Here is a 16,440-nt window from a genome sequence, read left to right as displayed (position 1 = left end):
CTGTTGACTCATGACTCATGACTCATCATCAGAAGGTCATGGGATCAATTCCCAACACCAGCACCTCTGCTTCTGAGCAATGGACCCTGATTGCTTGATTTATCTCTCCTTTAAAAGTCCATTGTCATGCATTGGGCGCTTAAAGTGAAATATTTCAAAAACTACACATTATTTCAAAGTAAAAATCTCAAGCATGCATGTCCACAGTAAGGTGGAATTTTTGAATTGTGAATCAAGTTGCTCGGTTAAAGTATGTAGGAACAGCGAGGTGCCATAGTTTTCAGATTCAAGATTTTAAAGTTAAATATCTCCAAAACTACAAAACATTTCAAAGTAAAACGTTCAAGCATGTGTGTCCACAGTTAGATGAATTATAAAAAGTATGAATGTAGTTTCTAGGTGAACGTGTTTTTTTTAGGCGCACAAATCTGCCATTGAGCCCCATGTTAATTTCCGAATGTTGTAAAGACTATATCTCTAAAACCATAAAACATTTCAAATACTCATTTTCAGGCAAACATTTCCACAGTAAGCTCAACACGATAAAGTGTGAACGGTGTTTCTAGGTGTAGGTTTGTAGCTCTAGTAGCTTGCCAAAGTTTGTACTTTTTCCATTGACAATGCATTGGTTGCTTAAAGTTAAATATTTCAAAAACTACAAATTATTTCAAAGTAATAGTCTCAAGAATACTTGTCCACAGTAAGGTGGAATTTTTGAATTGTGAATCAAGTTGTTCGGTTAAAGTTTGTAGGAACAGCGAGGTGCCAAAGATTTCAGATTTAAGTTTTAAAAGTTGAATATCTCCAAAACTACAAAACATTTCAAAGTAAAATCACACAATAAAATTTGACCTTACTGTGGACTTGCATGCCTTGAGACTTTTACTTTGAAATAATTTGTAGTTTTTGAAATATTTAACTTTAAGCACCCAATGCATTGTCAATGGAAAAAGTACAAACTTTGGCAAGCTACTAGAGCTACAAACCTACACCTAGAAACACCGTTCACACTTTATCGTGTTGAGCTTGCTGTGGAAATGTTTGCCTGAAAATGAATATTTGAAATGTTTTATGGTTTTAGAGATATAGTCTTTACAAAATTCGGAAAATTAACATGGGGCTCAATGGCAGATTTGTGCGCCTAAAAAAAACACGTTCACCTAGAAACTACATTCATACTTTTTATAGTTCACCTAACTGTGGACACACATGCTTGAACGTTTTACTTTGAAATGTTTTGTAGTTTTGGAGATATTTAACTTTTAAAATGTATATCTGAAAACTCTGGCACCTCGCTGTTCCTACATACTTTAACGGAGCAACTTGATTCACAATTCAAAAAATCCACCTTACTGTGGACATGAATGCTTGAGATTTTTACTTTGAAATATTTTTTTGTTTTTGAAATATTAAGTGCCCAATGCATTGTCAATGACAATGGACATTTGAAGAAGAGAAAATTCAAACAAATATTGTCAGATGCTCAGACATAGGATTCGATCCCATGACCTTTAACTGATGAGTCCAGAGCTTTTCCAACTTAGCCACCCAACCACACATAATTAGGGTGCCCAGTGGATTTTCAAATACATTTTGAATCCGTCATGCTCATGCGTCTCTTTACAAATAAAATTCCAAAGTAGGCTACTCCATATTCCATAATCAAACTACAGGTAGACTGGGGTTTGAATATATACCCTGTATATAAAAGGGCGCGTTCGGAAATGCGCACTCAACGCACTGGTGTGCCATGTTGTCGTTCGTTTATTCGGTGCACTTGGTGCGTTGTCTTTCGGAAATCCAGTGCGCGGCGCACTGGTGTGTTGAGTGCACGCACTCACCAACCCTACTCAGAAGATGGGGTTAGGCGGTGTGGTGCGGTGGTTCGGTGTTCTGATTGGTTGGTTTTCATAGCCATGTCTCGAACGCTTCTCAGCTGTGAACAATGGAGGAAATTACCGCAAAATGCAGCATTTGCAGCTTAATTGGTCGTTTTTGGCCTTGATAGTTTCACACACATTAACTTGTAAACTAACAGCAGGTATGCCAATGCTATGAATTACATCTCCTTTCAATGCCAATGTTACGTTAGCATACTGCTTTTCAGAAAGTTTGCCTTCAGAGTTCAGAGTGAAAAAGCACACAGCTCCGTTAAAACTGGTCGTTCGTAAATAAGCCACACTGAACGCACTCTCCAACGTCACGCCCACTGCACTCACTACACCGAGCACACACTCGGTGCGGGTTTCCGAACGCACCCATAATGTCACAATGCGACATAGCCCTGTTAGTGTTTACACAATGCTACCCCCTCCCAATGTAGACCTATAGGCTATATGTTCCCCATTTTCAACTGTTTTTATTTTATTTGTGACACTTAATTTGGCAATGTAAACGTATGTTTTCTCATGCCAATAAAGCTCCTTTGAATTGAAAAGTTGAGTAGAGACACTAGCTGTGTGATCTGCAGGTCAACAGTTCAAACCCACCCTTCTTACTGTGAAGATTTCTTTTGCAGACTGACTTCCAGAAGAACAAGTTGAAAACAGTCCTGTTAAGGATTGTTGCAGGCACCACCAACTATGTTATTAAAGTAAAAAGCTTGGCTGCGTGCTGCTTCACGCACACAGAATATTCATGTTGTTGTAGGCCCTACTTGTAGGCTATTTTGTGTCGGCGTTGTATTTATTTCAATGGTGCGCAGGTGTGGGTCAAATATCTGCTCGCTCTGCCATCGGTTTCAAGGCAGCAAAATGCGACGACTGGTGGTGAGGTCTGTGTATGGACGTCTTGACTTTGGACGGCGTATGCACGTCGTATAGACGGCGTGCGAACGCTGGCCTGGTAATGGCTGTTTTTTGGTTGTTTGCAGGTCTGACTTGTTTTTTGGTTGTTTGCAGGTCTGACTTGGACGTCGTATGCACGTCGTATGGACGGCGTCGCCCGCCGGTTGTGTGGACGGCGTCGCCCGCCGGTTGTGTGAGTGGGCAGAGGACAGAGTCTGTAGAAAAGGCGTCACATTAACGTCTTTGTGCAACATTTAAATATGGCCTTTGGATTGAAATCGAAGTGTTTATAATGCCTCATGAAAACCCTGTACACATAAAATGTCACAATGCGACATAGTGTAGGGTTAGCGTATACCGTATGTGCGTTGGTTTTCACAGACGTGCCTGGCACTTTGGCTGACTGGTCAGCGAACATACCTGGCAAATCGGGGAACCGAGTACGCCTCCCGCCCGGTCTGTTTAGGCTATACAATGGTGCCTGTTCCCCATTTTCAACTGTTTTTTTATTGTATCTGTGATACTTGTTTTGGCAATGTAAACGTATGTTTTCTCATGCCAATCAAGCTCCTTTGAATTGAATTGAAAATTGAAATTGAATATTATGGAACCTCTCTGCAGAAAGTCAGATCATTAGACCACTTTACTACCTGTCAGAAACTCAGGGAACAGCTCTCTTAGTGTTTTGAAGTGTTTTTTTTTTCTTTTCCTATTATTCTAGCCTTGATAAAAAAAAAAGTAAATTTTAAAGAACAAACATGTAATAACAGAGCCTGAGAGGTGGTGTAGTGGTCTACTGATTAGTTCTATGGCTCAGAAGTGCCATGTTCAAACCCCAGTCTTCCTATAGCTCAATGATGCAGTACTTTGGATTTTCTATACATGGGTAACTCAAAATGTCTTTATTAACTTTCACATTCTGAGTTATGGCAGCTCTGTTGGAAAAGCTCTTGACTCATCACTAGAAGATCAATACCCAGCTCTGGCACCTCTGCATCTGAGCAATTGACTTTGGTGGCTTAATTTTATTCAAAGTAAAAATCTCAAGTATGCATGTCCACAATAAGGGGGAAATTTTGAATTCCGAACCAAGTTGCTCGGTTAAATTATGTAGAAACAGTGAGGTGCCAAAGATTTCAGATACAAGATTTAAAAGTAAAATCTCTCCAAAACATTTCATAGTAAAACGTTGAAGTATATGCATCATTAGTTAGCAATTAGGTTAGTTGAAACGCTCTTGATTCATCATCAGAAGGTCAAGGGATCAAATCCCAGCACCCGCACCTCTGCATCTGAGCAATTGACACTGAGGTGTTTTCCACGTTAATGAAAGACAGGACTTCAATATATCATAAACAACTGTTTATTTTCTCCCAATTTGTTTTTATTTTTGCTAAAAGTGGCCTATTTCATGTTTTAATTATTTTCACAGACCAATATCCATCTGATATCAGCGATTCTTGTTGAAAAGAAGTGACACAGTCATTCTAGTTACTACAGGAATTGACATTTATGCTGTAGATTCTAGGATTCTGTATTCTGGTTTTCATACATATACAGAAAATCAAAATGTACTAGAGACATAAAAAAGAACAGGTTCCAAATCAAAACATCATGCAGAGAAAATGTGGCACATCTCAAATGCCATTTAAAGTAATCAAACATTTGTTATCATGGCTTCAAATCAGTTCCTAGAAAAAAGGACACTTTGACAACCCACACACGATAAAATCCTTATTGTTAATTTATCACAACTCAATGTGTACATATTTAACCAAATGGGGGACCATTTGATAACATTTGTTCACTCCGAGTTAAATTAACACTCAGGAGAAGTACTGTGTGTGTACTTAGCTTTTTAGACCCACTATTTGAGGGAGTGGAGGTGCCTGGACGGCAGCCTCACAAAAATGTTCTAATTTGGAACAACTTAAACAGGAAATGGGAGAGCTTTAAACCATCAATTAATTAGCGCACCCTCCTCCCCCCAACTAAGCTCGATTTATCCGCGATTGCACGTTGGTGTCATTTGCCGAAGAGAACTTATCATGTCGGCAACTGGTACCGTCATACAAAAGACTATAAATTAGGTATTAGCCCTCCCATTGCTATATTTGAAAGTGACAATAAATACTTTTGACCAACAGTACTTGTTCATTTTGACATCAAGGAATACACATTTAGAATGTTAGTTTTATTATCCCGAAGACATCTAAGGGAAGACATATCTCGCACATTTTCATTAACAAACAAAAATATTTATCTTTCATAAACATGCCCCTGCTGAAACACAGCTGCTGGATCCATAACGTGGCATCATTAAAAAACGATTACGCTTGAAATTGCAATAAAAAATACTATTAACCACTTAAGCCCTATTTCATACTTCTGCTATTCAAATATAGCAGATCTACCGTTAGATCTGTCATTTTTGAAAAAAATGAGAAAAAAAGAAAATATGGACACCTGGGTCAAAGTGGTTCATAAAATATTTATTTTTTAAAAACGTTGAAATCATACCAATTTCATAACTGAACTGAACTAGACGAGATGAATGAGAATCTTTTAGACCCATCGTGTATGGACACAGCAAATGTCTTCCTGCGGTCTGCAACCGTGTTCTGACCAGGATTTAAGACAGAAAACACAGGCAGACCCTACAGTTCCATGACCACTGTTACACACACACACACACACGTCTGTATTACCATACTTGTGAAACATCATTTTATGACAGCATTGAAAATCACTGAAAATAAGATCTACAAGCTTGTAGAGACGCTATTTTTCGATGTGCGACATCACAGCAAAACAAAATTAAATAGGGAACTCTTAACCCACAATTTCTCTTGTGAGGACCAGGTAAAAGGTCATGCCAATGTCGGTTTCTCAAATTCTACTATAGTCGTGATGACCAAATGTCCCCACAAGTACAGTAATACAGAGCACGCACATGCCGCACACACACACACACACACACACACACACACACACACACACACACACACACACACACACACACACACACACACACACACACACACACACACACACACACACACACACACACACACACACACACACACACACAGTAATCCAGTCACAGATGGGCGAAGGTAAAGCTGTAGCCCTCCCGACCTGAGAACATGATTGTCGAGCATGCACACAGCATACAGTTTTAATTTGACGATTCATGAACGAAAAAAAAAAAGAAAAAGAAAAACTGTCCCTCTATCTCATCGAGATGGTTTAGTTTAGGATGACCATGATACATTTGTAGTTTACAAAAGAGAAAGAATAATGGTATTAAATGTATTTGGAAAAAAGATCAATCGAGCAAAAGATGTTATTACAAAATAAAAAAAGTAAAACAAACATAGAAACCCTGTTCATGGTCCGGTTGTGTATGTGCTTTTCAAACTAAACATATTTTGATCACATGGCCACGCTAGAGTACAAAATAGATGGAAGTAAAATCAACAATAACATCAAAGTAGTGCTATGGTTTTATACATAATATACACAAGTTAACAGTGATCTCTAAACTGCAGTATTAATACTCGTCTCGTGAGCAAAAGGCGCTAGGGTCACAGTGGGTTCCACTTGGTTAACACTTTTCAAATGCTAATGCTAGTTATACTCATTGACCACTAGGGGGCGAGGTGGGTGACAGAAAAGGGCTAGGTTGCCTATGGGAGGTGCTATGAAAACCTCTCTGACATCACCGCCACAGTGTTGCCTTAGCATGATGAGAGCCCCAGTAACCTCATAAGTTATACCGACGAGATCATGGAATAGCGCTAGCTCAAAGTAACATAGCTAGGATCTTAAGGACTACAGTATATTTGTTCTGTGTTTATAGCTTATGTATGATGCGTTTCCCGGGCTGTGGAGAGATTATCGTTCTGTAGCCAAAAGGGCCCAAAATCAATGATGAAAGTGGCAAATCAGTGAAACTAGCTGCCAATTGTCAACACTTTTTCAGTTCAAAAGAAATGTGTATGTAGAGTGGTATGGATTCCTGGAGCTTTATCGTGTCCAGTCTTAATATGCAGTGTGAGAGGTGGAGTGCTTGCTGGGTATTGTGGGCAGTATAGAGAGCATGGCATGTTGGGTAGTGTAGGCAGTCATAGGAGGTGTATTCTGGTAAATATATCTGCTCTCTCGCTCTCTCTCTGGTTGCCATGCTACAGAGGCCCTTTGAACTGGTTCCCGGAGAGGTGCTGTCTTATGGATGGCTTTGATCCCGCTGCATCACCGAGCTTTCTCCACACCACCTGCGGCCAGGAGGGGAGAGAGAGAGAGAGGAGAGTCAGAGGGTGAGTGAGTGAGTGAGATATGTAGATGGAGAGCAAAGTAGGGATGGGACGATACGCGATATTATCGTTTATCGCGATAAAAACCAGTCACGATAATCGTATCGTGGAGATTTCAATTATTGTGATATCATCCTCCGTCATGCACTGGGATCAATTCACCTTTTATTTGCCGAGCTGCATATCCGGTACCACTTAAACCCGCTATAATTGGTAAAATGTACTTATAATATATGTACTTGATACTTGATTTTCTTTTTCACTCTCTCTCAAATGTCTTGGCCAAAAAAATATCCGATCTACAAGTTCACAACGTTGTGAGCTTGTAGATCGGCTATTTTTTTGCAAATGTTCCACCCCAGGATAATGGATTTTGATTATCGCGATAATTATCGTATATCGCGATTTCTTTTGTCACAATAATCTTGATATGAAATTTTCATATCATCCCATCCCTAGAGCAAAGGGTGGTGAAATAGATGAGAGTAAGACCCAAATCAAGACAGAAACTCTTCAAAGGTAAAACTTTTTTTTTCTTCTTCTTTGAGCCAAGAAGGAGCTCTGGGGTGCCTGGTGGCTCAGCCAGCTAATGCACTGACTATGTGCTCCCCGTGAATCGCAAGGACCAAAGTTTGAATGAGATTCCCATCGTGACTCGCATACTGTATCTCCCCTTCTTTCTGCCCTCGGTTTTCCCGTCTCTCTACACTGTCCTATCTAAAAGTGGAACAAATGCTATAAAAAGAAAAGAACCCTGTCCTCTGGCCTCCGTGTACGAAGGTTCTCTGTGAAAGAAGTGGGGCCCCCGGGGGGAGACCCCCAGTGATATTACAGAGGTGCCATTGTGGCGTGCTCCAGAGATTCCGGGCCTGTTGCATACCTCCTGATAGCCCATCTCTCGCGCTCTCTTTCTCTCTCACGTCTAATCAGTAAACCTTTTATCCAGGGGCCGGCCCCTTTCAGCACCACAGAGATGACAGAGGGACAGGGGAGGGGAGTGGGTGGATGGATGGAGGGGAAAAGAATGGAGGAAGGGCTTGTATAGAAGGGGGGAGGAGGAGGGTGCTCTTTTCCCTGCCTCTTCAGTGTAATTGCTCTGACAGCTCAACTACTAGCCTCTCGTTAGGGCCTCCAATTACAGCTCCCTCGGCGGCACAAGTGGTCTGGGTGTGTGGGGGGACTCACAGACCACTGCTACCACAAGTGTTGTTCCCTGCCTGCCCCAAACGTGGCTTCTTTATTAATGACGGTGACCTCAAGAAGCTGCTGTAATCTGATTTGAATGAAGGACAGATCGACTGACAGACATACTTGCAGAGGACACTATGATGAGGACACTTAGGGGCCTTTTCCACCGGCAAAGAACCGGTTCCAGAACCAGTTCAACTTTCTTGGAACCTTGGTTCGTTCTTGCGAACCGGCTTGCGTTTCCACCAGATTGAACCATGACTGAACCAGAGGAACCAAGGATTTTGTGGTTCCCGTTCGGAACCAACTTTTACGGTTCGGAACCAACTCCGGTTCTCGGTGGAAAAGCTCACCTCTGGTTCATCCCATAGGTGGGAGAAAGAACCAGAACCGGTTCTTTGCCGGTGGAAAAGGCCCCTTTGTAGCCTTCTTCACGAAGCAACACATTCCTGACACAAGACAGTAGAGGTCTTCAGACCCTTTCCCCTCACTTTCCAATGCCACGTGTCATTGCTTTACACCTACAGTACTACTAATGGCTTTTCAAATGTTTCTTTATCCAATGGCAACTGTGTCAAAGACATGCTTTGACAGTATCTGAAGAAAAAAACGAGCAACAACAACAAAATAACAGCTTAGGAATACTTAGAAGACGGGAGATTTGAATTTGTACTTACATTGCACATCTCTCGAACGATGGCTTTCTCCTTCTCACTGAGATCCTCCTCATAGTCCTCAGGAACCTGCTTGTCCATCTTCTCATGGACTTCTAACACCTGGCCATGGAGACACACAAACACGTATTAGGAAATCATGTACAGTACTCATTTTGACACATTCATTTGATTGATTTGACAAAGTAAATCATGTGCAAAACCTCAAACGTCTTTCAAAATATACACAATTCTGCGGACCAGTAAATATGTTTTGATGAATAATGTGTAAAAGATATTCTTTTAGAGGTATTTTGATGGGGGTTTTTTTGGTACATTTTGAGAAATATAAAACAAAGTATTTATGTCACTGCATGTGAGCCACATGAAAACTACTGTACATCATGATAATGATGTGTGAACAAGAGTCTGTTCTCAACCCGTTCTCTCACCAACACATTATTAATGTAAGGTTCAAGGTTCAGGTACGAGTGTGTGACAAAACCGCAGGGTAGACATTAAGGGCTTATAATGGTGAGGCAAAAGGCACTAGTGGACAACCTTAAATAGGGAGTGGACAGTACACAGGTGACTATAATTATCCATGACTACTTTAGTCTTGTAGTTAACATAGATACATTACTTTAATGGTTATTCACTTTGATCATTAACACTTCTACTCCACTACATCTCAGAGGCTCCACTACATCTCAAGGGTAAATGTACTCCACTATAATTATTTGACAACTTTAGTTAATAGTTATTTTGCAGATATAATTATATTATTATTAATACAAAACACACTTAAATCCTATTTTAAACTGCAGATATTCAAAAATACGAGCTTGTAGATCAGCTTTGTCAGCCTCTTGTGAGCTTCTATCTAGATCGTCTCTAAGCTTTTAGATCGGGTATTTGCTAAAAAGGTTTAACAAATCCTGAAAAGGGTTTGTACTTTTACTCCGGTACTGTAAGGATGTTTGTGTAGTGAAGGCAAAGCGGACCATCATTCTCCTGCCCACGATCATACCTTCATGGCGTGCACCACTGCCTCAGGCTTCTGGACACAGGACAGGTAACCTGTGGCAGGAGAGGACTCACTGGTGGGAAGCCGTCCAGTGCCCTAAGCAGAGGGGGAGAGAGAGAGAGAGAGAGAGGGAGAGAGAGTTTTTTTTGTGTTACAGTCATAGTCACAGTGTTCATGAGAAAGTACATGTATGTAGTAGTGATAGCAGACAGAGATGGTGGGGATAAGGTCACGACAGAGATAAGGAATGCACAGGCCGCCGCTGTGTAGTTGTGGTGTCGCGGTGCGAAGCGGAGCCGCTTGACACTACAGTAATGATTGCTGCTCCGTGGATTTGTCTATACCAGGGGTCTTCAACAGGGGGTCCCCAGAGTTACTACAGGAGGTCCTCCAAATCTTTGAGTGATAGAAACTTTTTTCTACTTTTTTATATTAACCACTTGAACCCTAGCGTCCTTATTCTGAGAACTTTAGCCAAAAATAGTCGATCAGCTATTTTCGGCAAAGAGCTTTAATGTAGAGAGGAAAAAGAGCAGACTAAGTACAGAGTGAAAGGTCAAGTTTATTAAGTATTGATGGTTCCAAGTGGTTAAATATTTTAAAACATAAATTGACATGAATCCAAAATACACTGATGATTGTGCTACCAAACAATGAAACTATATGGAATCTATGATAAGGTTGTGGGGGTGCCTGCTTCATCTCTCTCAACTAAGGGGTCCTTGGCCTGAAAACGTTAAAGACCCCTGGCCAGACACACGCATTCGTGGTGGTGTCACCGTGATAACTGGATTAAAACTGGATTAAACATGGTAGATAAATCAGGAGTAGGTCAGGACCTGTGCTATTCATTTTCTGTTTGTTTCCCCAAATCTGCCAAAGGTCTCACAGCACAAGGTCAAAGTTTATGCCCATGCTTACACAAGGGCTATGTGTTAGAATCACACTTAACAGAGCATGTGGCAAAAGGTGTGTGTAGCATCTCTAGGAGAGCTTTTCATGTTATTAGTACTCGACCCTTATGAAGTGAAGATTTAACCTGTCGTGATGGACGCAGTGAGCCCATCAATGGACCCCCGAGAGGGGGGTGGCTCATCTCAACACCCCTTCCCTGGTGAGTTTCAGACAGTGGCTCTCTGTTGGAGGTACACAGAGAACTTGGGGTGGGGGCACACACAATGGACTCCATTCAGGGTGACCTGGCATCAGGAGGACTGTGCATTAGACACAGTTTCATGGCTCTGTTAGCCTGCCTTCAATTCTCTCTGCTCACTAGCCATGCATGTGTCCTCCACCTCCTACATACAGACCCATACAGGTCCTTGTTTGAGGGCCTAGTCTGTACTGTACCCATCCAGTCCAATAACTCTGTGGAAAAGAACTCATGACACTCAATGCTCAGGTAATGCAAAAATAATTGCTGGACCTGAAACATGCTTTGCTAACTTACTATTCACCCATCCATCCATCTTCAATGGATGGATGGATATCGGGTCGTGGGGGTAACAGTTCCAACTGAGACTTCCAGATTTCCTTATCCCAAGCAACTTCCTCCACTCCCTCAGGGAGTATACCGAGGCGTTCCCCCGTTGCACCCGCAACCTTATACTTTCGGTCATGACCCACACTTCATGACCATAGGTGAGACGAGAGTAGCAACGAAGATTGCTCGGTAGACAGAGAGCTTTGCCTTCCGGCTCAACTCTTTTTTCTTCACCCAAACACCGCATATTGGGCCATCTTACCGATAAAAAAAGCAAATGTCTGTCTGTCCGATGTCTGATGTACCCGACATCACTGACACTAAACAGTGCCCAAATTTGGAGATGACAGACATGGTAACAGCCATGGTAACAGCCGCATGCCGAAACAGTGCCCAAATTTGGAGATGATGATTGACATCACTGATACGTCTGGGTTCTCCAACATTACTTCTGAGACTCCTACAGTACATTCAATCCCTCATATACTGTGCACACCCCATAACCCAAACTCTGCACATAATTCGGAGAACACATGTTTGAACGGGTAAGGGCTAGTATAGTATATCGTCATTGTCGGGTGAAAACCTTGTAAATCCAAAACCGTTCGTTTTGCATTTATCATTTTAAAAATGATTTAAACTGGTGAAAACAGCCGATCTACAAGCACACAACGCCTCGCACCGCGAGGCGTTGTGTGCTTGTAGATCTGCTGTTTTCACTACTTTTGTGCAACGGCCTTGTATGACAAAGCAATGCTTTACTTTGCGAAAGAACGGACAAATTTGAAACTTGGAGATACAAGGTTTCCACCCGACAACGACGATATTGTACTGACCAACATCATATCTATGATTATAGCCTGTCTACACCTTGTCAAGTCACTGTTTCCTAACTTTCCTTATTATCAGTAAACAGCTGATAACCTGTTCAAACCATTGTAAAAATAGAGTTCATACACAAACATACAGTAAGGGTCATCCAAGTTCTGCAGGAAGGAATTGAGCGTGTGTGTGTGTGTGTGTGTGTGTGTGTGTGTGTGTGTGTGTGTGTATGTGGGGGGCAGTTTCCACCCAACCGTGCTGATGTAGAGATCTTGGAAGAGTACATGTTGCAGAAAATTAAAGGGTCATAACCAACAATTTGCGTGACCACCAAGCCCTTTGTTAAAGATGACACACGCTGCATGTGTGCACATTACAGCAGTGAGGCAAAGTCTCCAACAGCTGTGTGTGAGCTACTGAACTTGGAAGTAAAAGTATGTAAATCGCTGCTGGTCCTGTGCAAACAGTCCCACCAGCAACAGAGGACAGGCTAGGATTTCCATTCCTGGCCTGGCCTGTGAAGTACAGAAGAAGCATTTGGACGGCTCCAGGCTATCTTGACTATGAGTGTGTGCACTACAACATTGTCGGGGATGGTTGTCCCTGAATAAAACGGACACAGATTTAGGCCTGCTAGGAGGTAAAGGCAAAAAAAAAAAGAAAAAAAGAAAAACAGCTCGTCATAATTAATGGTTTGTCGTTTTAGCACACAATGAATGAACAGAAATAGTTGAGTGTTTATGAGCATCAAGCAGTTGTTTTTATTCTTCTTCTGACCTTCTCTTACACACACGCACATACACCTTTCTGTCATCTCTCTCTCCCTCTCCCTCTCTTCCAAAAAGGGCCATCTCTCATGCATGGATGAACTCAGGCCACATCAGAAAGCAGCCAATCAATCATCACACAGCCCATAATGAACAGGTTGCCATGGGGACAGCAAATGGACCAGAGCCGGAGGAAGTGCATTGGTTTCTAATCATCCTGAGAGATCAAATAGAATCTGCCAGAGACTGCTAATATTTGTACTGTATATATTGCCCACTCCATGGATTATTTGAACCATTATTTCAATATTATAACTTTAAACATTATGCTACAAATAGCAAACCTATGAATGTACAGTAGTAACCAAACTCTATTTCACTTGTGCAAGCATGGTTATTGAACAGGAATACATTTTAAAGCTTACATTTGATCTCCTTGAAACTAGTCTAACCTAACGCGGACGTTCTATGGCCCCGACAGATCTCATAGGCTCCTCCGGCGTCTCGGAATGGACGCGGCGGGGGTACATGACTCCTGCTGCTGTCCGCTTTGAGTAAATGAGGAAGTGATCCGCGGTGGAAAACGAGTGATAAATCATAGCGATTTTATAATTATAATGGATAAACCTAAACAAACCAGTTCACATGAACAATACTGAAGTAAAATATGATATCCGAACAGCTACATATATTTTATATACCTATTTAGGCCTATTTAACGCTTTAACTATTGAAAAATAGCAGACAAGCTTGTAGATTTGCTATTTTTGAAAAAGTTGTGAAAATGTTTGCAAATCTTTGAATAGATGTCTTTTTTAAGCGAACATTTGTAACTCAAATTCTGCTTCTGGGTGGTCCCTGGAACTAAATATTTTGAGATGGGGGTCCGTGGCCAAATACATATCATTTTGGGGGTCCTTCACATGAAAAGGTTTGAGAACCACTGACATAGTAGTCTCTCAAGAACAGACTAACTGAGCTCCAGTTAAGTGAAAAGGACCTTTTCTTTGACGATGGCTGGCCAGATTGCTGACATAGAAACATAGGTTTTTCCAAAAACCTTAGAAGGATTCAAAAGACACTTGTAGAATCGGGTCAAAATGAAAAATTTCAAGATTTTTCAAAAATAGCAGATCTACAAGCTTGTATATCTGCTATTTTTTAATAGTTAAAGCATAAAATAATGATACACAATATAATGTACCCGTTCTAAATGGGTTAAAATGTCGTGAGCCACAGTTACAGGGGCGCTATGCCAGGCTTTTCTTTCTTGAAAAGTCTGGATCCTGAGGCTACCTTGAAACAAATCGGATCTTCTCTTTCACTTTTATTTGTTTTACAATTTGAGTCAAAATGTCAGCATCAACCCTGAAAATCAAATCAAAACTGGGCTATATCATACACGCAAAAGATTGGCTTGCCAACAATGGAATGCGTAGGCATGTACTGTACACACGCGTACCTTTCAATATAAATCATCTTCTTAATCAACTGTTGGGTCGCCACTAGCTCTGATGAAAGAACAGGACGTTCTACAACGTTCTTGCACTCGTGAATCACAGTGACAGATGACGCAGAAGCAGGGAGGTGAGCGTTGAGACGGTTTTGCCCGACGCATAAAACCTGATTTATAGGTCAGGCTGGAAGCTGGTGTTGCATGCCGTAAATAGCAGATATATAAGCTCACAACGCGCCACATTCGTGAGCTTGCAGATCTGCCAGTTACTGACTGGCACGCAACTAAGTATAACCGAGGCTTAACCGCCATCCACGTTGAACGGACCCACACCCCCACCCTCCACGGTCAAAGTCCAAAAAGCTTGTCGGAAACCGTGAATGATCTGAACACCCTTGGCGGAGGAGTTGTTTGACTCTATGGGCTTTACACAGCGTAGGCCAGCCTGTGATTAAAACACAATATTGATTTTCTTGTATAGAGGGGAGTCCTCTGGGCAGTGGCATCGCCTCCTTTAAACAGTCAGGAAAACAATTACCCGGCCTCTCCTCCCCAGACACGGGCAGGGTCAGGGGTGGCCGTGGATTCCGAGAGGATAATTACTTTCATAGTGGGATTCAGTTCAAACGGGCTCCGGGGGGGCTGGAGAGAGAGGACCATAAGCCTGGAGGGAGAGAAGCGTAGACTGACTCGCACGCTTTCAATTTCTCTCTCTCTGTCTTTAGTTACTCTTTCTCCCGCTTCTCTGTCTCCTTCAATTTCTCTCCCTTCTTTTGTGCCCTTACGTCCCCCTCTCTCCTCTTCATCCCTGCTCCTCTACCCACCCACTATCCTTCCGTCTCCCTCCCTCTCTTTCTCGTTCTGTCTCTCTCTGTGTGCGTGTGTGTGTGCGTTTCACTAGACTTCCTGCCGTGCGTAGGAGAGACAGAGAGCCTGGCACGGCTGGCAGCCTGTGGAGGTGTAATTGGAGAGTTAGAAATAAAGTGAATTAGAACTGACTTGACTTGATTCCACTGTGCACAAGCTGGGGGGGAAAGCACAGCTGCGCCCTATGAACTCCTGGCTACTGTTAGAGTGTGTGTGCGTGTGTGTGTGCAGTTTTCCCTGTGTGTGTTGACATAGCCATGGTGTGCGTGTATACACATCTGTCTCTGTTTGTTTACATGCAACAGCGCAAATGAAACAAAATCCAAAACGTATACAATAAAGTGCTATGGAAACACTTTTATCACAGAGCGCACTGGCAATGTGTTTGTTGGTGGAGAGGAGACTGGAGGGGGTTCGCTTTTTGCCACTATGGTTACAAGTACAACTTAAAGGGGAAGACCACCCATTTTCAATATTGAAATATGTCATTAATATACCTTAGAGGAGTTGTGTGGAAATAGAAAAAAAGTTCCCCCCTTCTGTGTTGCCTAGAACTGGAGGATTGATTTTGGGGTTTGTATTGTAAATTACAACTTGATGACATCAAACATTGTACTTTACAATACAAATCCCAAAATCAATCCTCCAGTTCTAGACAACACAGATTTCCACACAACTCCTCTAAGGTATATTAATGACATATTTCAATATTGAAAATGGGTGGTCTTCCCCTTTAATGACCTTAATGTCTTATTGCAGAGACATTAAAAATAGTGTTGATGATGCCTGCAGTATGCAGAACCACATCCCAGGTGCTCATCGGTGATGCATAACCATTAGAGCCCAAACAAAGTCAGATACTGCGTCCAATGCCAACTGTTTTGACCGTCGATATTCAGGCAAAAAGTGCAACATTTAAAAAAATAATATATAGATTTGATTAAAATAAATAATAATAAACAAACATTGATAGATATAAAAATAAACACAAAGCAACTTACAACTTAAGGCCTAATCAAAATTAGAGAAAGTGAAAGGGACGTCCACTGTTGAAAATAATGTGGCGCCAACTGTC

The 16,440-nt window shown here is 41.7% G+C and overlaps 1 protein-coding gene across 3 annotated transcripts in view; it reads right to left on the bottom strand.

Moving 5' to 3' along the window:
• Positions 1–4,168: 4,168 nt before the first annotated feature.
• Positions 4,169–16,440, bottom strand: part of ccdc85cb (coiled-coil domain containing 85C, b) — a 76,325-nt gene continuing 64,053 nt past the window's right edge. For all 3 annotated transcript variants that reach the window (XM_080745302.1, XM_080745303.1, XM_080745304.1), the window contains 3 exons: positions 9,974–10,066; positions 8,968–9,066; positions 4,169–7,063 (listed from right to left, as the gene is read on the bottom strand). In XM_080745302.1, the coding sequence (XP_080601428.1) occupies positions 6,974–7,063; positions 8,968–9,066; positions 9,974–10,066 (282 nt within the window). In that variant the 3' untranslated portion in view covers positions 4,169–6,973. The remainder of the gene's footprint in view (positions 7,064–8,967; positions 9,067–9,973; positions 10,067–16,440) is intronic.

This window comes from Nannobrachium achirus (genome assembly GCF_963921795.1).
Source record: "Nannobrachium achirus genome assembly, chromosome: 16".
Taxonomy (NCBI): Eukaryota; Metazoa; Chordata; class Actinopteri; order Myctophiformes; family Myctophidae; genus Nannobrachium; species Nannobrachium achirus.
This window is presented reverse-complemented; position numbering and strand designations above follow the sequence as displayed.